Source organism: Cetorhinus maximus, chromosome 23, assembly GCF_964194155.1.
Source record: "Cetorhinus maximus chromosome 23, sCetMax3.hap1.1, whole genome shotgun sequence".
Classification (NCBI taxonomy): Eukaryota; Metazoa; Chordata; class Chondrichthyes; order Lamniformes; family Cetorhinidae; genus Cetorhinus; species Cetorhinus maximus.
The window spans coordinates 21,110,317-21,136,384 of record NC_135901.1 but is presented as its reverse complement, the minus strand read 5'-3'; the positions used below and the strand labels follow the sequence as shown (position 1 = coordinate 21,136,384).

The following is a 26,068-nucleotide window of genomic DNA, read 5'->3' as shown; positions in this document are numbered from 1 at the left end:
TATACAGGGCCTTGGTGAGACCACACCTGGAATATTGTGTGCAGTTTTGGTCTCCTTATCTGAGGAAGGATGTTCTTGCAATAGAGGGAGTGCAGCGAATGTTTACCAGACTGATTCCTGGTATGGTGGGACTGACATATGAGGAGAGATTAAATAGGTTAGGATTATATTCGCTGGAGTTCAAAAGAATGAAAGGTGATCTCATAGAAACCTATAAAGTCTAACAGGACTAGACAGGGTAGATGCAAAAAGGATGTTCCCGATGGTAGGGGAGTCCAGAACCAGGGGTCACAGTCTGAGGATATAGGGTAGACCATTTAGGACTGAGATGAGAAATTTTTTCACCCAGACTGGTGAGCCTGTGGAATTCGCTACCACAGAAAGTTGTTGAGGCCAAAACATTGTATGTTTTCTAGAAGGAGTTAGATATACCTCTTGGGGCGAAAGGGATCAAAGGGTATGGGAAGAAAGCGGGAGCAGGCTATTGAGTTGGATGATCAGCAATGATCATAATGAATGGCGGTACAGGCTCAAAGGGCCAAATGGCCTACTCCTGATCCTCGTTTCTATGCTTCTCATGGAAAACACTTGCATAACCACAACACAGTAGCTTTGCTTGCTGTGTATTGTGCAAATTTGTAAATGGGCCATTGGCCACTACTTTCAGACCTGAGAAGTACCTGGTCTACCTCAAACTACCCTGGAATGGTAAATTTTCTCAGAAGTTTGGACAACAGGTTAAACAAGCCATTTCACACCGAAACATTGTGATGCTTTGCTCGATGACACACCTGGTGGTCATGTGACTCTGGTTGTAGCATTCCCGAGCCGCATTGGTGCGGTTCCTCACAGGAGCCGAGTTTGAAGGGGGAGACCCTCATATGCAATGATCCAGCCCCTTAAATCTGGTTCCTGGAACGAACCCGACTGGAACATTGGACTGTCGCAGTCTGAATCCATCAGCACAGCTCCCGCATCCAGGAGGATAATGTTCACTGTTTTATATTCAGGTCTGGGGTATAATGTTCAATGTTTTATATTTGGGTCTGGGGGATAATGTTCACTGTTTTATATTGAGCTCTGTGGTTTATTAGATAGGGTTGATCCTGCCTCATGATGAATGCTGGGTTGCCAGAGTCACCATTAAAGGTCCTAATCTCAGGTCAGTAACTGAGTTTTCTCTGGGATGGAGAATCAGGGTGGGGTAAAGTGTCTCAGTATTGGACAGGAATTGGTATAAACTAAGCCCGAGCTGCACCAGGTAATGGTGACCACCATTAAACCATCAGAAACAATCACTGCACCATGTCAGAAAACCTTGGAGAATATTTTACTTGAATCTTTGATCAATTTTGTTCTATTAAATATTGTAACCAATGAGTTGGATTGCTGATTATTTTTTTAAAGGCAGCTCAGGACCATCAGTTTCACCATGAACCCGGCCATGGGGACTGAGGTGAGCTTCAGACCATCAGGAATAAGGAAAAGGGTCTGGAGCACTGAGTCTGTCCCTGAATCTCAACATTTGTTAATGAGATGGATTCATTCAGGACAGACAGCAGGGAATTTGTCTGTAGTAGAGTGATTAAATTGGAGTTTAGTGACTGAGGGAGTTTAAGGGTTAAATTATATTTAAAGTCTAATCTTTCTTTAATTTAGCAATTAACTAAAAGTTGCTAAAAACAAAAAGCTAAAAGCTACTGCGGATGCTGGAAATCCAAAACAAAAACAGAATTACCTGGAAAAACTCAGCAGGTCTGGCAGCATCGGTGGAGAAGAAAAGAGTTGACGTTTCGAGTCCAACATGACCCTTCAACAGAACTGAAGTATAGTTAGGAGAGAGGTGAAATATAACATGTTTCACCTCCTAACTAAACTAAAAGTTGCTGTTAGGGTTGGAAGAAGGTGAGTTTTAGTCCAGCCTTAAAATAGGGTTCATACAGGCTCTGCTTGCAACTGCAACTAGTTAATTAGATTACTAGCTTAATCAGGTTTTCAGAGGCTCGGCCAGTTGTATTTCCCCTCAGATTCAAAGACTTATTATGCAAAGAAAAACAGGTGATAAAATATTCATCCTGTGCATTAAATTAGTGTAGTTTAACTTATGATGTTATAAAAGAAGCAGTCACTTTCCTTCATCTTTGAATCTGTAAGTTTAGAATTAAGTTCTGTAATTAGCCTTTATATCTCTGAAGTTCTCTTGATTTTTATTACTTAGGAATGTATCATGTTATATTTTTAAGTGAATCTTGTTGCCTTAGCTTTAGCACACCAATCACTTTCAAGCACTCATTTTATATGTATTTTATATAAATCACTTTCAAAGACTGATTTTATATATATTTGATATAGATCACTTTCAAGCACTGATTTTATCGGTATTTTATATAGACTGTGTAATTTCTGTAACTTTGTAATTTTTGTAAGTCTATGAACGATTCTGCATTTTTAATTAATTTATACCAAGGACGTTCAGATACAACAAAAACATGATGGCAAAGCAGTTCTTTCAACCAATAACATGCTGATAAGCACCTATCCTAATGAGACTTCTATAGTACATATGATATCAATACCTATAGATTAATTAGACATCTAGACTGATGAGTCCTGTGTTACTAGACATCATATGCTCTATTATCTCAAATAAGCAGACATCAAAACCATCCGAAGTCCCCTGTCATTTTAGAAGAAAGTCATAACTTTTAATGAAATGACAGAAACTTTATAATGAAAGTGATGGTCCCACGAGTAATTGACACCTAGAACCAGAGAAAAGTTACGGTGCAGAAAGAGGCCATTCAGCCCATCATGTCTGCCAAAAAGAGAAAAAAAAACTAGCCGTTCATTTTAATCTCATTTTCCAGTACCTGGTCTGTCGCTTGCAGGTTACAGCACTTCAGATGCAGATCCAAGTACCTTTTAAATGAGTTGAGCATTTCAGCGTTAACCACCAATTTAGGCAGTGAAGTCCAGACACCCACCACCCTCTCAGTAGAAAGGTTTTTCCTCATGTCCCCTCTGCTCCTCCTACCAATCACCTTAAATCTAAGTCCCCTGGTAATTGACCTGCTAGGGGAAACAAGTATTTCCTGTCTACCCTATCTAGGCCCCTTATAATTTTGTACACCTCAAATAGATCACCCCTTAGCCTCCTTTGTTCTAAGGAAAACAACCCTAGCCTATCGAATCTCTTCTCATAGCTGCAATCTTCAAGCCGTGGCAACATTCTTGTAAGTCTCCTCTGTGCTCTCTCCTGAGCAATTATGTCTTCCCTGTAATGTGATGACCTCAGAGGGCTAGTCAAGGCACAATGGGAAATGACATTAATAGATGACCATCACCCTCGAGAAACCAATCAGAATCTGATCGTGCACCAGCTAAACCAATCAGGGCCCGATCACACACCACACTATTCAATCATGAATCAGTAACATCACTGATCATGTGCATGGTTTGTGGTTTGAAAGGAGTTAAAAATCACCAGCTTTGAGCTGCCAGATGCTTTGAATTTGAAAGTGAAAACTGCCTGTCAGCTCAAAGCAGAAGACCAGAGGGGTCGAGCAAGAGAGAGAAAGAGAGTGAAGGCCCCGTGTCAGCTCACACCCGAGGCTGAATCGGGAAGCAAGTATCGCATTGAGCCAGTAAAGTCACTGCCTAGCTTTGTTAAGTATGACTTTTGTTGCTTAATAAATGTTCCCTGAGTTACATCACTAAATTGTCCCCTATTACTTGAACAGTTAAGTCTGGATGGTTAACAAAAAAAATTAATATTGAGCGAGGAGATTTAGAGGTTAAATGACCCCCCAAAAAACTATAATGCCAAGAGGATGATGGAAGCAGAGGAGATTAACAATTTCATAAGGAAATTGGATGGGCACTTGAGGAAAATAAACATGCAGGGATACGGGAATAGAACGGGGCAATGCTCTGCTGGGAACTGGCATTGACTCGATGGGGTAAATGGCCTCTTTCATGGCCTAATGACTCTGTGATCTAAAGAGGGAAATTTCAGCTGCTCCACTCCAACCAGCTGAAGTCCCTCATCCCTGGTGTTATTCTCATAAATCTTCATATCTTTTCTAAATCATAGAATCCATTTATATGTGAGACCTCTGTTTAGAACCATGTTCGAACTAGATGGCCAGCATGGTCAACATTTCTGATTTCCATTTAAAAAAGGGACATAGAGGCACTGGAGAAAGTGCAAACAAAGATTCACAAGAACAAAACCAGAAGTGAGAGCATTTAACCTTCAGGAAAATTTGAACAACCTGCGGCTCTACTGAAGAGAGACCTGATGGAAGTCTTTAAGATTATGAACAGGTTCAATATTCCAGTAGGGATTTCTGGAGAAACATCTTTACCCAGTGAGTGATAAGAATGTGGAACTGACTACCACAGTGAGCGGCTGAGGTGGATAGCATGAATACGTTTAAGGAAGCTCGATACATACAAGAGGGAGAAAGGAATAGAAGGATATGCTGATGGGGTGAGAGGAAGAAGGGTGGGTGGAGGCTCATGTGGAGCATTAATACTGACATAGACCTATTGAGCCAACTGACCTGGACCTGTGCTGCAGACTCAATGGAACAGAGACAAATGTATTTAATTGAGATCTACCTGCAGTGGTAGGGAAAATACTATTTACTATCCAGGATATAATAAATGTCCTTCATCAGCCATTGTGGATCATTTTTGTAGGAATGCACACTCCCAGGCTCAAAGAGCATTAGCCCACTGGAAGCAAAGTCATGAGATCGGCCAGTCTATCAGAAAGAAACCCTCCGACCCTCTCACTTCACCAACTGTCGTGAACTTGCTGGTGTCTCAGTAAGGTGGATGAATCGCTGAATCCCTTTCCACACTCAGAGCAGGGGAATTGCCTTTTCCCAGTGTGAACTCGCTGATGTTTCTGCAGGTAAGTTGACCGACTGAATCCCTTCCCACACTCGGAGAAGATGAACGGCCTCTCCCCAGTGTGAACTCACTGGTGTATCAGCAGGCTGGACGAATCAATGAATGCTTTCCCACACTCAGAGCAGCCAAATGGCCTCTCCCCAGTATGAACTCGCTGGTATCTCAACAGGTTGGTTAAGTGAGTGAAACCCTTCCCACACTCAGAGCAGGTAAACGGCCTCTCCCCAGTGTGAACTCACTGGTGTGTCAGCAGTTCAGGTGAAGTGGTAAATCCCTTCCCACACTCACAGCAGGTGAACGGCTTCTCCCCAATGTGAACTCGGTGATGTGTCAAAAAATGGGATAACTGAGTGAATCCCTTCCCATAATCAGAGCAGGTGAACGGCCTCTGCTGTGTTAGCAGGTTGGATGAATCACTGAAGCCCTTCCCACACTCAGAGCAGCTGAAGGGCCTTTCCCCGGTGTGAACTCACTGGTGTCTCAGTAGGTGCGATGAATGAATGAAACCCTTGCAACACTCAGAGCAGGTAAATGGCCTCTCCCCAGTGTGAATGCATCGATGAGATTCCAGTGCAGATGGCGATCTGAATCCCTTCCCACAGACCCCACATGTCCATGGTTGCTCCATGGTGCAGGTGTCCTTGTGTCTCTCCAGGTTGCATGATCAGCTGAAGCCTCACACAGAGCACATGTACAGTCTCTCCCCACAGTAAATAGCAATGTTTTTTCAAGCTGTGTAACTGGTTAAAGTTCTTTCCACAGTCAATGCACTGGAACGCTCACACTGATGTCTAAAATCTTCTGAAGCAGTCAGAACAAACACTTGTCCCTGCAGATTCAAAAACCGATGATATTTGGCCCCACTGAATCGAGTAACTTTGTCAGATCTTAAGGTGATATTTGTTTTGAGATATCTGTCTGCAAATCCTCCCCTTCTAATAACCTGTGAAAGGAGTTAACACAAGTCATCATTGTCAGTACAGGATAGAAATTCAGAACAGATGGTTCTAGTTTCAATGGAAAATTCTTTCTTCTCTCATTCCCCCAAAGCTGTAAATCTCTGTTTCCCCCCCTCCCTGTTCCCTCGATTTTCATTCTGCTGTACCTAATATACACCCTCCAAATTCTCCTAAAGGCGCCAATTCATGCTGATCAACAGATCCATGCTTATCGCTCCCTGTCCAAGACAAAAGGACCTGAAAAACTTCATGCAGGCTGCTAGCCTCTATTTATATTTATTGGACTAAATATGTGTGTAATACTGTACAGTTACTGTATTACTGAATTAGAGATACAAGTGGGTTGTGAAGAAGAGCTTTTCTTAGTCAGTGAGCAGCCAAGACCTGAAACTTGCTGCCTATGAGGCTGGTGGAAGTGGAGATGATCAATGATTTCAAAATAAAATTGGATGGACACTTGAAGGAAATAAACTTGCAGCAGAATGGAGATATGGAAGGAAATGGGACTGACTGTGTTGCTCTACAGTGAGTCAGCATGGGCCTGAGTTTCCAAGTGGATTCCTTCTGCGCCATAATAGTCTATGACTGGAAATATATAACGTAGCCACAGCACTATATTACAAGAAATAGTGCTAGAAGTACTACAAGTACTAGCAATCAAAAGAAATTTATTACAGAACCAACAATATATCTAATATCTACCACATAACAACACTAGATATATCTCTGTTGTTATGATCCCCATGGAGACTGATAACCTTAAAATAAACAAATTCCCAGACAAAAGCAAAATACTGCGGATGCTGAAAATCTGAAACAAAAACAAAAGATGCTGGAAAAACTCAGCAGGTCTAACAGCAACTGTGGAGTGAGAAATAGAGTTAATGTTTCGAGTCCGTATGACTCTTCTTCAGTCTTCTTTCGAATCATACGGACTTGAAACGTTAACTCTGTCTTTCTCTCCACAGATGCTGAGTTTTCCAAAATTTTCTGTTTTTGTTTCAAATTCCCAGACAACCCGAATGGAATAAACCAAAGGACAAAATTTCAAACTTCTACTGTAACAATCAAACTAAAATTAACGCAAGTGAAGCATGCATTAACAGACAAACAATATTTGAATAGACAGGACAAAATTGACTTGAACCAGCTCATTCGATAAAAAACAGGTTTCACAAAATCAGCAGCATTTTCCCCCTCAGCATATTTGGCACTAATTCCAGTTACAGAGTCCCACGACTCTCTGTATTTCCCAGGGGAAGGGGGAAAGAAAGTGTTTTACTCACAGATGTTGAACAGAGGAGGAAGTTTTAGTGTGTTTGTCAAGGTAAAAACAAATGCTGTGCTGTTTAAAATCAAACTACATGACTTGGAACAAAATAAGGGGAAAAGACATTTTGCAAAGTCCCCTGTCCGACTCCCTCAGCCGGCAGCCCAGCACGCAGGCGCAGAAAACGCTGCTGACCTAGCTGTTGGGAACAGGCGCAATGCAGCTGCCGCCAGCGGTCGCTCTCGATCTCTTTTTGGACCAGCCAGCCGCCGTTGGGGGTGGGGGGAGTTCGCCGAGTCGGTTGCCTGGAAACGTTGGCTCGGGGGAGGAAAAACAATGGGTGGGGGTGGGGCTCCTGTGTCCGCGCGCCTGGCCTGCAGACTAAACCCGAGCACGTCACCGTGGAGCAGAGTGAGTCCTATTGTTTAATTCAGAGAGTGTTCCATTATGAACGTCATAATAACTCAAAGGGGCGTTCCCAACACAACGTCTCAATGGGATCAATAGCCCTGGTACAGGAGCAAACTACTGCGGATTGGACAACAGCTCAGCGCGTCTGGAGGTCAAAGTCTCTCCCACCCCCACGTGCACTCCGGTTACGCTCCCTCATTGTGATCTGACCGGGGTTGACCAATGGAAAGAGCTGGAGGACCAGAAGTGGACTAGTCCTCCAGTCAATCAGAGTGTGGCCTTTGTGCCTCTGGCTGCACGGATTTTCCCCGTTGTTTGAACGCGGAAGTTGAACAATGAGTTTGCTGACCTGCTCATTACTGTCCAGCAAAGCTGCTACTCTCTCTCCGAATGAAAGTTCAATTTCACAGACGTTAAAACACCCTCCTCCGTGCAACATCTGTGAGTAAAACACTTTCTTTTCTCCCCATTTCCATTTGTTTTCTAATTCGGGAAATTATTTTCTAATTGTTGTCTTACAGGAGCTGAAGGGAAAGGAAGTGAATCCAGGGAGGGCGCAGACTCTGGAAAGGTTGGCTCAGGTCTCCCTCTCTCTTAAAGACATTGACATCCTTTGCTCCCTCAGCTTGACACATTTATTTGTCTGGCTAAAAGGATGGTCTTTTTCCTAATGTTTCTAATTAGAGGGGTAGTTTCCCCAAGAGATGGCTGGCATTTAAGGGGACAGTTAATTAATATAAGACAGAGATATGATTAATGTTATATGATCAGATTAGATTATTATTTATGGTTCTGTAATAAAGTACATTTATTGTTATTTCTAGTCTTGTAATATTGAACTGTAGCTATGTTATATATTATATATAGAGTCACGATGGCACAGAAGGAGTCCATTCAAGTCCATGCTGACTCTTTGTAGAGGAATCCACTCAGTCCCATTCCTCCTCTATGACCCTGCAGCCCTGCAAGTTTATTTCCTTCAAGTGCCCATCCAATTTCATTTTGAAATCATTTATCAACTCTGTTTCCACCACGCTCGTAGGCAAAAAGTTCCAGTTCATGCCCACTCACTGCCTAAATAAAGTTCATCCTCACATGCCCCATGTATCATGCAATACAGTACTTTATACTACATTAATTTTTGTCCAATAAATATATAGAATTTGTAAGCATGGATTTGTCAATCAGCATGAATTAACACCTTCAGGAGAATTGGGAGGGTGTATATTAGTACCAGCAGAGTGAGAATGGAGGGAGAGTTTGTGGGATCAAGATTTACAGCATTTTGGGGAATGAGAGAAGAAGGAATGATCCATAGAAACTAGAATTGTGTGTTCTGAATTTCTATATTGTACTGACATTTATGACTTTTGTAAACTCCTTTTACAGGACATTAGAAGGGGAGGATTTGCAGACAGATTATCAAACCAAACATCACATCAGAATCTGACAGTCACCTGATTCATCGGGAGCTGAATGTCTTCAGCTTTTGAAACAAGAAGCAGAAATGTTTGTCTGTTCTGTGTGCTTCGGAAGGTTTTAAACTTAAGTGTGACTGGAAAAGCACTGACACACACACACGACTGAGAGTGTTCCAGTGCACTAACAGTGGAAAGAGCTTTCACTAGTTACACAGACTGAAAAAACACACCATTCATAGTGGAGAGGGACCATACTCATGTTGTGTGTGTGGACAAGTTTTCAACTGAGCGTCGAACCTGGGGAGATACAAGGACACCCTCACCATGGAGAAACCATGGAAATGTTGGGAGTGTGCGAAGGGATTCCGTACCCCATCTGCACTGGAAATTCATCGACGGATTCACACCGGGGCGAAGCCGTTCATCTGCTCCATGTGTGGAAAGGGATTCACACACTCATCCCACCTGTTTACACATCAGCGAGTTCACACTGGGGAGAGGCCATTCACCTGCACTGAGTGTGGGAAGGGATTCACTTGCTCATCCCAACTGCAAACACACCAGCGAGTTCACACTGGGGAGAGGCCATTCACCTGCTCTGTGTGTGGGAAGGGATTCAGTGAATCATCCACCCTGCAGAATCACCATGTAGTTCACACTGGGGAGAGGCCATTCATCTGCTCTGTGTGCAAGAAGGGATTCACTCAGTTAACCAACATGCTGCTACACCAGATGGCTCACACTGAAGATAGGCCATTTACCTGCTCCGTGTGTGGGAAGGGATTCACTCGGTCGACCAGTCTACGGACACACCGACACGTTCACACTGGAGAGAGGCCATTCAGCTGCAAGGAGTGTGGGAAGGGATTCACACACTCATCCAGCCTGTGGAAACACCAGCGAGTTCACACCGGGGAGAGGCTTTTCACCTGCTGTATGTGTGGGAAAGGATTCAGTGTGTCATCCCAGCTGCTGAGACATCAGCGAGTTCACACCAGGGAGAGGCCATTCACCTGCTCTGAATGCAGGAAGGTATTCGCTGATTCATCCAGCCTGCGAAGGCACCAACGAGTTCATACAGAAGAGAGAGACTGTTCACCTGTTCTGAGTGTGGGAAAGGATTCACTGAGTCAGCCAACTGGCTGAGATCCCATGGCAGTCACACGGATTAGAGACATTTTAGATACTCCGACTGCGCGTGTTAATTGTATCAATGGAGGTTAAGTATATTCAGATGGAGGGCCTGTTTGGATGGTTACATGAGTACAAATAGAGAGACACTTACTGACAGAGCATGGAGTAGAGTTAGGAGGTTAATGTTTCACTGTGAAATCTATACCAAGTAAGGATTGGTTCCAGTTTCTTCCTTCACCATAAGGCTGTCAGGATTATAACATGGTAACTGAGAATGATTGTCTAATGGTAAAGTTTGGCAATGCAAAGAAAATAAGATTTCAGATAGAGGCTTACAATCCTAGCAGTTTTAGTGAGGAATGGCTGAAAGCAAGTGGAAATTCTCAGGGCCTGATTAGCCGCTAATGTTCTCAGAGTCTGAGCCATATGACCAGTGGAAGAATGAAGTGGATATGTGGACACGGATTACGTCCCAACCAAGGAGGAAACAAAGTCTGGTCTTGGCATTGTCACTTCCTAACTAAAGTAAAATCAGAAGCAGAAGTATTGTGTGAGCTAGATACCTGTCAGTTGGATACTAATGAAGGTTTGGCTCTTCTATTAGCGTTCATTGAAGAAATTTACAAGAAAGATGATCAAATTGGATGCCAATGAAGCATAGTCAGACTTGGACAGATTTCGAATGAGGTTGAAAGCATCTTTAGCAGATCTGGATTGGAACAGCACTAATAGGTGAAAGAACCCCAGGAATGACACTGGGAACAATTAACAGGTGTTACAGGTCTGACTCAAAATATGATGATCATTATGCCACTTGGCACAGAGCGAGATAAGGCAAGTAACTTTTTGGAAAGTCAGTGGATCTGCAGCCTACTCAATCAGGACATTATTGTATCCCCTTAACAATACCTGATGTTTCTAATCAGAGTATTTGAGAAGGATTAATGGAATCAGGTGATAAGAATCAGAAAGAAAAAACATTTTTTTTAAGCTGCACGGACAATTTTCTCACCCTTCTGTCAAAGATTAAAAACCCTCGTAAAGGATGCAAGGGTGGTGGATGAAGAGTATATGAGGCTCATAAAAGAGATTAGTGCAAAGTGTGAAATATTTAAAAAGTATCGGAGAACGCCGTCACATTCTATTGAAAACCTTCCCTTGGCACGTGACTTTAACAAGGTAGCTGGCATGGATCAAAAGGGATAAAGACAGGAATGTTTTCATTCTACACTTTATAGACATGGTAACCCAATTAAGTTTTTCTCCAATAATACAAGGCAAGGACAAAAGGGTGATTATAGACCAAACCATGGGAAATGGATAGGTATTGAACCTGGGCACCAGCTAAGTTTCTGACTGATAATGGAGGGGAATTTGCTAATTACAAATTTAGATGTGAACATTATGGTCATGAACACCGCAGTTGAAAGTCCTTTCAGCAATGGGCTCTGTGGATGGAATCAGGCAGTGATCGATGAAATGCTGCATAAAATCTTAGCTGATCAGCCAAACTGCAAGTTGACAACTGCACTGACATGGACAATTCATGTAAAGAATTCATTTCAGATGGCTGGAGGGTATAGTCCCTATCAATTGGTCTATGGGAGAAATCCCAAATTACGCTCTGTGCTGGGCGACAGCCCTCCTGCTTTACAAGGGACTACAAATAGTTCCAATTTTAATCATCAATTATCGGAATGTTTCATGAAAGGAAGTCCTCAAACGAGGAAATTATTGGGGATCCTGGAAGAGGGGTGTCTTATAATGTAAGCTTTGTACAAAATAAGGAAAATTTTCTTTTTCAATTTTTGAAATATTGTTTGTGCGTGCTGTTATGATCCCAGTCAAAACCGTTAACATTTAAAGAGAAATTCGAACCCAGTGATTAACTGAAAGAGTTATGCCACAAGATTCCATGTTTTTAAACAAAACTAAACTTTACTGTACATAGAAAAGAAAAGAATATTAAAAACCAGCACCATGAACTTAACACTATAATTTATAAAGACTTATGCTGTAAACACAGTTCTACTTTTTAACTTGCCCCCAAGAGTTCCCTTATACTTAACAATATCTTGAAGGTTCATTCACTTCTGTTCCTGGTATGCCAAAGCTCTCCAGAATTCACTTTAATTCTCCTCAGTATTCCAGCTATTCACCAAGCTCCAAGATTTTATGGTGGCCCTTCAATTAGCTTTTGACTAAACAACTCTCCAACTTTCCTTTAAGACCTCAAAACTCTGGATTCCTCAGTCTAAGCGTGGGCTTACTGCCCTCTTGCTGAGGGATTTAAGCATCAGGAACACCCCTAGTTCCTAATGGCCCTCTAGGCTTCCAGTCCCACAGCTGGTTCACAGCTCCTGGGACCACAGCTGACTGCTTCCAAGCGAACTGCAGACTGCCTGCTTTCTGTGAGAAACACCCAAAATTCTAACCAAGGCTCCACCCTGAATCACTTATCCCCATGGTTACAGAGGCCAGTTGGGATGTCTAATTGATATTTAAATTTATTAACTTTTAGCTTCAAAACTAAACCTTTTTTCCCTGAGGTCTGCATGAATAATTCACCTCTCTAACAAAGACAGGACAATAATTGTGAGACCCAATGTCTCCAGCTAAAAGAGCCCACCTGCCGTTTTACAGTTCTTACCCTTCGAGCTTTGACTTCTTAAATCAACATGAGCCACACCTTGTGATTATGAATTCCCTTAGGGTGTTTCTATCAGATTCTCAATCCAGATTTTCCATTGATCTTACAATAAAAAAAATTCCCAAACTAATTTGTATTACGGAAACATTAAAATTATGAAACTAGATCTTCACAACATCTTCGTCAGGAAGAAATGAAAATGTCTCATCTTTGTAATACCCCATTTAGAATATCACAATTTACAACCTGCTGTACATCTTAACAACAGCCATGATCTTATCGAATGGCAGAGCAGGCTCGAGGGGCCAAGTGGCCGACTCCTGTTCCTGAGTCGTATGTTTCCCTATGTTCAACTATCTTATAACCTGCAATACACATAATAATCCCTGAAGGATACCTGATGGAAATATGAAAGATTCTGAAGCGCTTTAATAATCCAATAGGGATTTCATGAGAAAAACCTCTTTACCCAGCGAGTGGGAGAATGTGGAACTCGCTACCACAGCGAGCGGTTGAGGTAAGTAACATGGATACATTTAAGGGGAAGCTAGATACATACATGAGGGAGAAGAAATAGAACGATATGCTGATGGGTGGGTTGGGGGCGGGAGGGCGGGTGGGTGGGGGGGTGGGAGGGCGGGTTGGAGGCTTATGTGGAGCATAAATACTGACATAGACGAATTGAGCCGACTGGCCTGGCCCCGTGATGTAGACTCAAAGGAACAGAGATAAATTTATTTATTTGAGATCTACCTGTAGTGGTAGGAAAAATACTATTTACTATCAGGATAAAATAAATGTATTTCATCAGCTTTTGCAGGTCATTTAAAAAAATCCATTCACGGCATGTGGGCTTCGCTGGCTGAGCTAGCATTTACTACCCATCCCTAGTTGCCCTTGAGAAGGAGGTGGTGAGCTGCTTTCTTGAACCGCTGCAGTCCATGTGATGCAGGTACATCCACAGTGCTGTTAGGAAGGGAGCTCCAGGATTTTGACCCAGTGAAAGTGAAGGAATGGCGATATATTTCCAAGTCAGGATGGCGAGTGAAATTTCAGTGGAAAAGTGTACTCCCACATTCAAAGAGCATCAGCTCACTGGAAGCAAAGTCATGAGACCGTCCAGTCCAGCAGAAAGAGACCCTCCAACCTTCCCACTTCACCAACTGTCAGAATGAACATGGTTCAGTCCTGGATGTGATTAACAGCAGCAATAACAGCAGAATCTAACCCCTGTACCTACTTGTGAACTTGCTGGTGTCCCAGCAAGCTAGATGACTGAGTGAATCCCTTCCCACACATGGAGCAGGTAAATTACCCTTTGCAGATGTGAACTTGCCAGTGTGACAGCAGGTGGGATGACTGAGTGAATCCCTTCCCACATTCAGAGCAGGTGAACGGCCTTTCCCCAGTGTGAACTCGCTGGTGTCTCAGCAGTGTGGATGAAGCACTGAATCCCTTCCCACATTTAGAGCAGCTGAATGGCCTCTCCTTGGTGTTGCAGCAGATTAGACAACTGAGTGAATCCCTTCTCACAGATAGGGCAGGTGTAGGATTTCTCCCCTGTGTGAATTCACTGGTTTGTCAGCAGATGGGAGGATTGAGTGAATCCTTTCCAGCAGTCAGAGCAGATGAATGGCCTCTCCCCAGTGTGGAGACGTTAATGTGTCTGCAGGGTGGATGAAGCATTGAATCCCTGCCCACACTCAGAGCAAGTGAACAGTCTCTTTGCAGTGTAAGCTCGCTGGTGTCTCAGGAGGGTGGATGAATCAGTGAATCCTTTCCACACTCAGAGCAGGTGAATGGCCTCTCCCCAGTGTGAACTCTCTGGTGTCGCAGGAGATTGCGTAACTGAGTGAATCCCTTCCCACAATCAGAGCAGGTGAAAGGCCTCTCCTCAGTGTGAATACGACGATGAGTTTCCTGCGCAGATGGGGAAGGGAATCCCTTCCCACAGTCCCCACATTTCCATGGTTTCTCCAATGGTGTGGGTGTCCTTTTGTCTTTCCAGGTTTGAGGATCAGTTGGAGCCTCGTCCATACACAGAACATGTGTACTGTCTCTCCTCACTGTGAATGGTGCCCTGTTTTTTCAGGCTGTGTATCTGGTTAAAGCTCTTTCCACAGTCGGTCCACTGGAGCACTGTAACCAAGGTGAGTGCGTGTGTGTGTGTGCTTTTCCAGTTACAATGATGTTCAAAACGTTTAGAAGCTGACAGAACAGTCAAACATTTCTCCTTCTAGATTCAAATTTCCAATGATATTCAGGTCCTGATGAATCAAGTGACTGTCAGACATTGACATGTTCTTCGGTTTGAGATTTCTGTCTGCAAGTCCTCCGCTTCTAATATCCTGTGTAAAAGGAGTTCACAAAAGCCATCACTGTCAGTCCAGGATCCTAGTTCCCAAGAAATAAACATTTATCTTGGCTTGACTTGCCCATAGCCAAGCTGTTCCAGTATAGCTACAGCACTGGTATCTGCCCCACAATGTGGAAAATTGCCCAGGTATGTCCTGTTCACAAAACGTACGACAAATCCAATCTTGCCAATTACCGCCCATTCACTGGATAATCAGCAAAGTAATCAAAAGTGTCATTGAAAGTGCTATCAAATGGCACGTACTCAGCAATAACTTTTGAAAAGAACGAGAATGATAAGGCACAGAGTTAAAGTAATTGCTAAAAGAAGCAAAGGTGATGAGGAATTTTTTTCACGGAGTGTGGTTAAGGTCTGGAATGAGCTACCTGAGAGTTTGGAGGAGGCAGGTTCAATTGAGGCATTCAAAAGGGAATTAGACTGTTATCTGAAAAGAAATGTTGTGGAGGGTTACGGGGAAGAGGCTGTAGAATGTTACTAAGTGATTTGTTCATTCGGAGAGCCGGTACAGACATGATGGGCCCAAAGGCCTCCTGCACGGTACCAATTCTGTGATCCGTGAATCCTGGGCACTTCAGAAACTGCTTTATCTACTGCGGGTTGGCCAGGTGGATTGTGAATGCTCGGAGGGGCCTCGGGCCCTTGGTTTATTATAGAGCCAGAGAGACCTGCTGAGCTTTTCCAGTTTTTCCTTTCAGATTTCCATGGTTTTTCAGGACAATAGATTTCCTCAGTGAATTAATCAATCATCAAACCAGCTTTAAAATTCCACATTTGAACCCATGTCCACAGAACATGATAAAAGCAAAAAACTGCGGATGCTGGAAATCCACAACAAAAACAAAAATAAAAATACCTGGAAAAACTCAGCAGGTCTGACAGCATCTGCGGAGAGGAACATAGTTAATGTTTCGAGTCCATATGACTCTTCAACAGAACTAAGGAAAAATAGAAGAGAGTTGAAATATAAGCTGGTTTAAAGGGGGTGGGACAGGTAGAGCTGGATAGAGGGTCAGTGATAGGCGGAGATTGCCAAAAGATGTCATAGACAAAAGGACAAAGAGGCGTTGACGGTGGTAATATTAGGTAAGAAATGTGCTAATAGGTGACATTAAGGGTAGAAAGCAGGATGAGCAAGGTGCAGATAGCCCTAGTGGGGGTGGGGTGGGGGGGAAGGGATCGAAATAGGCTAAAAGGTAGAGATAAAACAATGCATGGAAATACATTTAAAAATAATGGAAATAGGTAGGAAAAGAAAAATATATATAAATTATTGGAAAAAAGGGGGATCAGAAAGGAGGTGGGGATGGAGGAGAGAGTTCATGATCTAAAGTTGTTGAACTCAATATTCAGTCTGGAAGGCTGTAAAGTGCCTAGTCGGAAGATGAGGTGCTGTTCCTTCAGTTTGCGTTGAGCTTCACTGGAACATTGCAGCAGTCCAAGGATGGACATATACTTAAAGTATATATTCATATACTTTTAATCTGCATGCTGTATAAAGTATAGTGGGAAGGGTCACTTTTTAAAAGGCTTACTTCCAGTAATGTAAACTACCATGAATGTGGTGAATCCCTGTAAAACAATTAGAAAATGAAAGTAATGTTTGTAGCTGGACTTTGTGTTTGGATTACTGTGGGAAATAAGGGACAGAGACATGATGAGTCTGAGCAGGATGTGTGAGGGCACTTTAGGGTTAGATGCTGATCATACTGCACTCCACAGGAACATCACAAACTTCCCTTCCTGGTGCATTTCAAGGACAGACACTGAAGTTACTGCACCCCAAGGGGACATCACAAACTGCCCCTTTCTGGGACAGCTCAGGGTTGGATGCTGAACAAACTGACCCACAGGGATATCCCAAACTGGCCCCGCTCTGAGATAATCATTGCTGGAGGGACAGCAGCCAGGACATAGGAACAAGATGAGGCCATTCAGTCCCACAAGTCTGCTCCCCCATTCAATTTGACCTGCACCTCAACTCCATTTTCCCATCTTCGATCCATTTTCTTTGAGATCTTTATTTAACAAGAATCTATCGATTCCCATCTTGAAAATTTCAATTGATCCCCAGCCTTTTGTGGAGATTGGTCCAGATTTGCATCACCTTTTATGTGAACAAGTTGTTTCTGATTTCACTGCATTGGTTGGGTATCAAACAATGACTCAATGTCTAACACAGGCACCATGGACACAAATCCAGTTACCCTGTGAGAATACATGCAGCTGGACAGGGGTCACTGAACTGAATTCTGACCACAAGCAAAACCAGGCTGAACATGAAGATAAGGCAGAAACACAAGCAGATGTGATGGTTCACAATTAACCATAAATCAAACTGAATTAGAATGAACATTGGAGGAGCTTGATTAGATTCATAATGCAGAATCAGTCATAAACTGAGACAATTCATTTAAGGATAATGGAAAATACTGGATAAAGATAGGAATGATTTCATTCTGAGAGAATGAGGAGAAGTTTGGTAGAGGATAGATAAGGATGTGGTTTCTGCAACTACTATAGCTAAGCACTTTCACAAGGAAGGAGGTGGTTAGATGGTGTAAGTGCCACTATTAAGCTGCAAAAGTAAAACAAAACTTTATTTGGACAATGAAGTTGACAGACAAAGGAGAAGATCTGTTAGTACGGTGGCAATTGTAACTTTTAGGGTTATTAATAAAAAGTAACTTCGCATTCCCACCTCTGAGTCAGAAACCCCACTGCAGACTGACCTGCTGAATGGAGATGGCTCTCCAGCTCATTCTGGGTTGATGTCAGGCAGGATAGGTGTGTCCTGCTGGTCTGGCTGTCCACTCGTATTGTGTGAGTTGTGGGAACTCATCAAACTCTCCCGGTTGAAGCCGGACCAACAGATCGGCTGGAATTAAATGGTACTAGTCATAGAAGGAGCGTTGAACAGCCTATGAATTCTTCCATTAATTCAGACTATTCTCCAAGGGATGAGTTCAAAGAGAAACAATCACTACACTGTGTGATTTCCTGAAATAATTCCTGCTGTCTGTCCTGAAAGAATCCATTTCAGTAACGATTGTTGAAATGTTTGCTCCACACCCACAGGGTTTCATCTGTTTAAAGCCACAAACAGAAAGGTCCAGTTTTCTCCTGGAGTTTGAGACAAATCAGCTGCCAAAATGATGCAGAGTTTCAGCCTATGAGAGAGATCCGGGCTCAGCCCCGCCCCTCATTCACTCCAATTGGTTGGAAGACCAGCAGCTCCCGCTCCAGCCTATTGGTCCTATCAGTCCGAAGCCTCCGTCAATCACTCGCAGGGCATTGTGATCTGGAGCATGCGCAGTGTGGGTGATGTCTTTGGACAGACGCTTGTTTGTCTCATCTTCAGGCGGGAAGGAGGCGGATAAGCAGAGGCAGCGTTAGGGGCAGTGGGTGGGAGGGGAGGCTTCACAAACACCCAGTGGAGGCCTCAACGCCATAAACAGGAAGCTGCAAGTACTTTGGTTGCACCAATGGGGCGGTATCTTTCTCGATGAAAGGCTCAGTTTAACGGCCGCCAGCGTCATGGGGGGTGCGCATGCGCGGTCACCACTCTCCCTGTCATCAGGAATGACAAGAGACAGAGTGAAACAGGCACAGAAACAGCCCCTTCGGCCCATCGTGTCCGTGCCGGCCATCAAGCAGCCTGGTCCAGATTCCAACCATCCTCTGAGTGAAATATTTTTTTCACAAATCCCCTCTAAGCCTCCTGCCCCTTACTTAAATTTACGCCCTCTGGTTATTGACACCTCCGCTAAAGGGAAAAGTTTCTTCCTATCTACACTATCGATGCCCCTTATTATTTTGAATACCAATGTTGTCAATTTCTATCTCGGACTGACAGGGATGGATTTTGGAAACTCCTTTTACAGTTGGTAAGAAGAGGGTTTTGAGACAAAAATCTCAAACCAAACATAACATTAAGTCTCGATTAATCGGAACCTGAATATCATCGGCCTTTGAGTTTAAGCATCAAGTTCCAGGTCATTACCACTCACTGTGTAAAAAAAGTTCTACTCTCATTCCCTCTGTATCTCTTGCTTAAAATCTTCAATTTATGTTCATAATCCTTTTACAATCAGATAATAGGAACAGTTTTTCTTTACCTACCTTATCTAAACCCCTTATAAGGTATATATCTTGTACACCTCTATCAACTCTCTCCTCAACCTCCTTTGCGCCAAGGAGAACAACCCCAGTTTCTCCAACCTAACATTGCAACTGAAGCCCCTCATCCCTGGAACCATTCTGGTAAATCTCCTCTGCACCCTCTCAAGGACCTTCACATCCTTCATAATGTGTGGGGATCACTGGTTTGCACAGACCCGGATGTTCTGTGTTCGTGTCTGTGATGTCATCGCGCACTGACAATTGCTCGGTGACATCACCCCGCTCCCTGGGTATTTCCTCAATTGGGAGATTTTTCCCTGACTCCAGTGCTTCTGATATATTTCCAGCTTCAGTCTCCAACAGGAGATTTTAAAATTGAAAACAGTGGAATTGTTACAGAGGGGAGTATTATTGAGCATCCATCTATAATTTAGAGCTTTTAGTGCTATGCTCTGTTATCTGTGAGAGATTCCATGGCTTAGAGCTGGTGTGACACCTTCACTGTGGATCTGAATCCACGTCCATCCATTGCTCTTTTCCACCTCTGCCCTCACTGATCACCTCTCTGCTATTGTCTAAGTAATGGGTGCATTTTAGTTATGTTTAGTATTTTACTGTTACTTTTACTGATCATGTAAAAATGCATTTTCCACGGCCGCCCATCCCTCCACCATGTGCTGCTGGCTTATCAGTTTTATCTTTCAGTCAGGAATTGTTATCCCTATGCTATAGTCCATTTCTCTTCCATTTCTGAGCTTAGGTTGACTATCAAATTCTGCACCATTTTTATTCATTAACACACTGAAATGTTAACTCTGTTTCTCTCTCCACAGATATTGCCTGACCTGCCGAGTGTGCGTCGGCACATGGACAGCAGAGTTTTGGATGTCCTCAAGATTACAAGAAGATTGAATGTAGGAGGCTGGCTGGGAGTGTGTTAGGGGTGTTTAGTCTACAGGTAACAAAGGAATGGATGAGAATTTCAGCAGCAGATGAGCTGAGACTAGGGTGGAGTCAGGCGATGTTACTGAATTGGAAATAGGCAGTCTTGGTGATAACACTGATATGTGATTAAAGCTCATCTTGGGGTCAAATATTACAACAAAGTCGTGAACAGTCTGGTTCAGCCTCAGACAGTTTTCAGGGAGAGGGATGGAGTTGGTGACTAGGGAGTGGAGTTTACCACAGGGACTGAAGACAATGGCTTCAGTCTGCCAATATCTAAATGGAGGAAATTTCTGCTCATCCAGGACTCGATGTCAGACAAGTCAGGATGGTGCGTGACTTGGAAGGGAACTTGGAAGTGATGGTGTTCACATGCACCTGCTACCCTGGTCCTTCCAAGTGGTGGAGGTTGAGGGTTTGGGAGTTTCTGTCAAAGTTATGGTTGAGTTGGTCTCTCGTTTGCTACCTGCCTCTCCCACTTCTCTATCTCTCCTCCCATAGTGTCCAGAATCTTGTGTAGGCCATGACCAGGTGGCAGGTTCCCTTCCCTGCAGGACGTTAGTGAACCAGTTGGGTTTTTATGACAATTGAGCAGCTTTCATGGTCACTTGTTCCTAGTTCTGACCCACAAATTACCAAATTCATTCAGCTCATTTTTCACAACCTGCCTTTGGTACATGTGGGTTCTCTCACTCCCCTTTTTTCTGTTTTAAATCAATTGCACAGGGGATTAGAAGGGGAGGATTTGCAGTTTAGAAACTCAAACTAAACATCATATCAGGATCAGAATGAGTTGCCGAATTCATCAGGACCTGAATATCATCAGCCTTTGAACATGGAACCAAACACCACCATTCACTCTGGGGAAAAACTATGGAAATATGGGGACTATGAGAATGGATTCAATTACCGATCGGAGCTGGAAATTCACCAGCGAATTCACACCGAGGAGAGGCTGTTCACCCGTTCTGAATGCTGGAAGGGATTCACAAAGTAAAACTACCTGCTAAAACACCAGCGAGTTCACACTGGGGAGAGGCCGTTCACCTGCTCCGAGTGTGGGAAGGGGTTCATTAATTCATCTGACCTGCTGACACACCGAAGAGTTCACACTGGGGTGAGGCTGTTCATCTGCCCCAAGTATGGGAAGGGATTCGCTCAGTCATCCACCCTGCTTTTACACCAGCAAGGTCATACTGGGAAGAGACCGTTCACCTGCTCTGTGTGTGGGAAGGGATTTACTTGTTCATCAAACCTGATGAGACGCCAGCAAATTCACACCGACAAGAAACCTTTCAAATGCACAGACTGTCAGAAGTGCTATAAAAGTTTTGAGGAACTGATGTCCCATCAATGTTTTCACACTGTCGAGAGACCGTTCAGGTGCTCTCACTGTGGGGCTGGGTTCAGGCAATCATGTGAACTCACTGTACACCAGCGAATTCACACTGGAGAGAGACCTTTTAAATGCCCAGACTGCGGAAAGTGCTATAAAAGTTCTGGGGAACTGATGCACCATCAACGTATTCACACTGACGTGAGACCATTCAGATGTTCTCAATGTGGCACTGGGTTCAGGCAATCATCTCAGCTCACTATACACCAGCAAGCTCACACTGGAGAGAGACCATTCATCTGCTCTCTGTGTGGAAAGGGATTCACTCAGTCAGCCCACCTGCAGAAACACCAGCAAATTCACAGTGCAGAGAGAACATCTATCTGCTTCGTGTGTGGGAAGAGATTCACTCGGTCATCCACCCTGATGAGTCACCAGCGAGTTCACAAACAATTACAGTGACTGGATTTTGCTGTTAATCACATCCAGGACTGAACCATGTTCATTGTTGTCTGTTTTTACTGATGTTAATAAACTCCAGCCCAATTATCGTAGTTAATATTCTGGATAAAAGTCAAATAAAATCAGCTTTGTATTAAACACAGTGTGTTGAATCTTTTTAATATCTCTAACATTAATTCCTTTTGAATTTCTCTCCCGTCTCCTCCATCCTCACTTCCCAACAACAAGCGCGAGGAGCTCATGGAGCTTTTCTGTCACTAAGATTGGGACAATCTGATCAGCTGCCTCTGCTGCTTCCCTCCCTTCCACTAGCCCACCGGGACAAACTCCCTCTGAAGTTTTCTCTTCTCCGAGCCCTGAACTCGCATCTTTCTCCAGTTTCTCTCCTATCTTCTAACTCAAAGTTCATCTTGTCCATGAGACTTGCCTTCTGCTCCCTTGACCCTATTCTCACTAAACTGCTGACCACCCAACATCTCCCCAACAATAGGGTCCTCCATTTATTAATGGAGACATGAAGTACAAAGCAAGGAAGTCACACTGAATCTTTATAAATTACTTTTTAAACCTCAGCTAAAATATTGTGTTCAGTTCTGAGCACCACACTTCAGGAAAGATGTCAAGGCCTTGGAGCGAGTACACAGAAAATTGACCAGAATAGTACCAAGGATGAGGGGTTTCCATTATGTGGAGAGACTGGAGAAGCTGCAATTGTCTATTTAGAGCAGAGAAGAGTGATTTAATAGAGGTGTGGACATTTTTGAAGAATTATCATTTACATAGGTGGATTTTGGTTCCATTGACAGGATGGTTGGTAACCACAGATTTAAAATAATTGGCAAAAAATCCAGGGTGAAGATGAGAGATTATTTTACTCAGTGAGTTCTGATGATTGGAACACATTGTCTGAATCTGGTGGAAGCAGATCCAATAGTAACTTTCAAAAGTGATCTGGACTTTCACTCAATCAGGAAATATTTTCAGATATCAGGAGAAAGATCAGGGGAATGGGTCAGAATGGTAACGTTTTCAGAGACACAATACAGACACAGTGGGCTGAATGGCCGCCTTCTGAACTCTTATGATTAAATCCTATGGTGTTTATTATGAATCAATATCCTGTTATAGAATCATAGGATCTCATCAAAGTACAGCAAAGAAGGAGGCCACTCGGCTCATCGAATCTGCACTGGCTCTTTCAAAGAGCTATCCAGTTAATCCCACTCACCCACTCTTTCCCCATATCCCTGGATGAGGTTTCAGTCGATCATCTGTCCTGTCAAGACACAAGCACAGTCACATTGGGGACAAACTGTGTTAATGTAAGGACAGTGACAAGGGATTCAATTACTCATTTGAGTTGGAAAGTCATCAGTGCATGCACACTGCGGAGAGGCTGTTCACCTGCTCCGTGTGTGGGATGGGATTCACTCGGTCATCCAGCCCCCCCAAACGCACCAGCGAGTTATTACTGGAGAGAGAGAGAGTTTAAACGCTTAGACTGTGACAAGAGCTTTAAAAGCCTGTTCGGATTTTATAGTCTCAGTGTAAGTCAGGGCTTCCCAAACTGAGTGTCGTGACCCCCCCAGTGGTGTCCCAAAATGAGATTTTGGGCTTATGAGTTCTGTGGCAGCAATGGCTGCTGTGGAACTCCAACTGCTTCCTAACAGCTGCAAGGCCCCTTTAAATCCTTGCATTTTGTTTTGTTGGTGGGCATAGCCTAAAGGACTGCTCTCTGAGGCCCAATTGCTGCTGCAAATGAAGTTTGTGAAAAGGTCAGTTGTTTCTGGAAAACGGATTTCTTCAATAATCAGGATCATAATGTATCAATAATCAGGATACTGATACATTAATAATCAGAATCCTATTGCATCAATAATGAGGACCTTATTACATCAATGCTCAGGTTCCTATTACATTAATGATTAGAGTCCAATTACTTTAAGATTCAGGATCCCAACACATTAATAATCAGGATACTATTACATTAATAGTCTGGTGCCTATTGCATCAACAATCAGGATCTTATTGTATAAATAATCAATGTCTTATTACATTAATGATCAGGATTCTATTACATTACTTACACGATTTCAATTGCATTAATGTGGCAGATGAAGTTCAATGCAGAGGAGTGTGAGATGATTCGTTTTAGCAGGAAAGATATGGAGAGACAGTATAAAATAAAGGGAGAGCCTCGAAAGGAGATGCAGGACCTCATTATATATATACATAGGTCATTGAAGATGGCAGGGCATGTTGAGACAGCAGTTAATAAAGAATATAGTATCTTAGGCTTTATTAATAGGGGCATTGAGTACAAGAGTAAGGAGGTCATGTTGAACTTGTATAAGACACTAGTTAGGCCTCATCTGGAGCCTGCGTCCAGTTCTGGGCACCATTCTTGAGGAAGGATGTGAAAGCATTAGGGAAAGTACAGAGGGGATTCACAAGGATGATTCCCGCGATGAAGAACTGTAGCTATGAGGATAGATTGGAGAGGTTGGGACTGTTTTCCTTGGAGAAAAGAAGGCTGAGAAGAGGCTTGATAGAGGTATTCAAGATCCTAAGGAGTATGGGCAGGGTAAATCGTGAGAAACTGTTCCCACTCAAGAGAACACCAAGAACTAGAGGGCACAGATACAAAATAATTGGCAAAAGCAGTAAATGTAACGTGAGGAAATTTTTTTTCACCCAGAGGGTGGTTGGAGTCTGGAACAAACTTCCTGAAAGGGTGGTGGATGCAGGTTTGATCGAGGTATTTAAAAGGGAATTGGATTGCTGCCTGAAAAGAGAGAATGTGCAAGATTACGGGGTTAAGGCAGAGGAGTGGAACTAGGTGGAATTCTCTTTCAGAGAGCCAGTGCAGACTCAATGGGCTGAATGTCCTCCTTCTGCACTGTAAAGATACTGTGATTAAGCTCCCGATTCAGTAATCAGGAAATTATTGCAATTATCACGATGCAAATACATTAATCAGAATTATTTCAATTAATAACAGAGTCCTATGGCATCAACAATCAGAATCCAGTCATGTTGTTTGTCAATTGCGTCAATAATCAGGATCCTATAAACGAATAATCAGGATGGTATTACATTAATAATCAGAGATCAAATACATTAATAATCCCCCCAACCCCGCTCAACAGCTGAAGACCCCCCACCACCACCCCACCCCCAGCACGACAACTCTCCTCAAATTTTTACTCTGGGGTAACACGGAATCTGAGGCATTAAAATGGGGTCACACTGGGAAAAAGTTTGGGAAGCACTGATTTAAACAACCCCTTTCTGGACTTTAGATGCAATTATCTCATGACTCATCTCACCATTCAACGTCACATCTCCCTGTTCTATCTCCCTGATAGAAATTATTATTATTCGTGGTGATCAGGTGTCGTTGTGGGTTGTTGTTTTCAGTGTTGGCGTCTGTTTCACTCCATTCTTCACCCTGAAACTGTCGGAAGTGGTGCTGTCAAACTTCACAGTCACTGCATGTTGTCATGAAAGGAGTGGATCAGACTGAGCAGCTTTGTAGGACAGTCAATTTTCTCCAAAATCTTGTAGAGCCTTGCCCTGCTGACGGTGTTGAATGCTTTACTGAGATCTACAACAGTAAGGTAAAGAGGTATATCCTGTTCCCTACACTTCTCCTGTCACTGGTGTGTGGAGAAGATCATGTCCACTGTAGATCTGCCAGCATAGAAACCTCACTGTACTTCTGGATACACTCAGTCTGCAAGTAGATGAAGTCTTTAAGCATGATCCCAGCGAAGGCCTTCCCAGTGACGCTCAGGAGTGAGATGTCCCTGTAGTTTGTTGCAATCTCCCCTGTCACCTTTTTTTTCAATAGTGTGATGGTCCTGATTAATCCTTGCTGACAATCAGCACTTTCTAATTGGAGGTGCTAATCAGTGGAACCTATCAAACACTGAATTTTAGATTTTGCAAAGGCCAATTTAGGATTGCAGTAAAAGTTCATCATTTTATTGTAAATGAGTTCCTGTTGAGAGTTCTTGAATTAAGGGGAAAGATCACAGATGGTGTTTTTAGAAAGGGATACT

The 26,068-nt window shown here is 43.2% G+C and overlaps 4 protein-coding genes across 4 annotated transcripts in view; 2 read left to right on the top strand and 2 right to left on the bottom strand.

The window, feature by feature from the left end:
• LOC144697346 (uncharacterized) overlaps positions 1-26,068 on the bottom strand; it is a 407,771-nt gene that overhangs the window by 325,872 nt on the left and 55,831 nt on the right. The gene's annotated exons all lie outside the window — the stretch shown is intronic.
• Positions 1-26,068, bottom strand: part of LOC144697172 (uncharacterized) — a 138,895-nt gene that overhangs the window by 102,624 nt on the left and 10,203 nt on the right. The window lies entirely within an intron of this gene.
• On the top strand, positions 7,890-12,060 carry LOC144697135 (uncharacterized). Its single transcript, XM_078568975.1, has 2 exons — positions 7,890-8,001; positions 8,950-12,060. Exon 2 carries the CDS (start codon positions 9,306-9,308, stop codon positions 10,125-10,127), a length of 822 nt encoding a protein of 273 aa, XP_078425101.1. The 5' UTR covers positions 7,890-8,001; positions 8,950-9,305; the 3' UTR covers positions 10,128-12,060.
• Positions 18,482-22,142, top strand: LOC144697266 (uncharacterized). The gene is made up of 2 exons (XM_078569207.1): positions 18,482-18,607; positions 20,095-22,142. Exon 2 carries the CDS (start codon positions 21,465-21,467, stop codon positions 22,002-22,004), a length of 540 nt encoding a protein of 179 aa, XP_078425333.1. The 5' UTR covers positions 18,482-18,607; positions 20,095-21,464; the 3' UTR covers positions 22,005-22,142.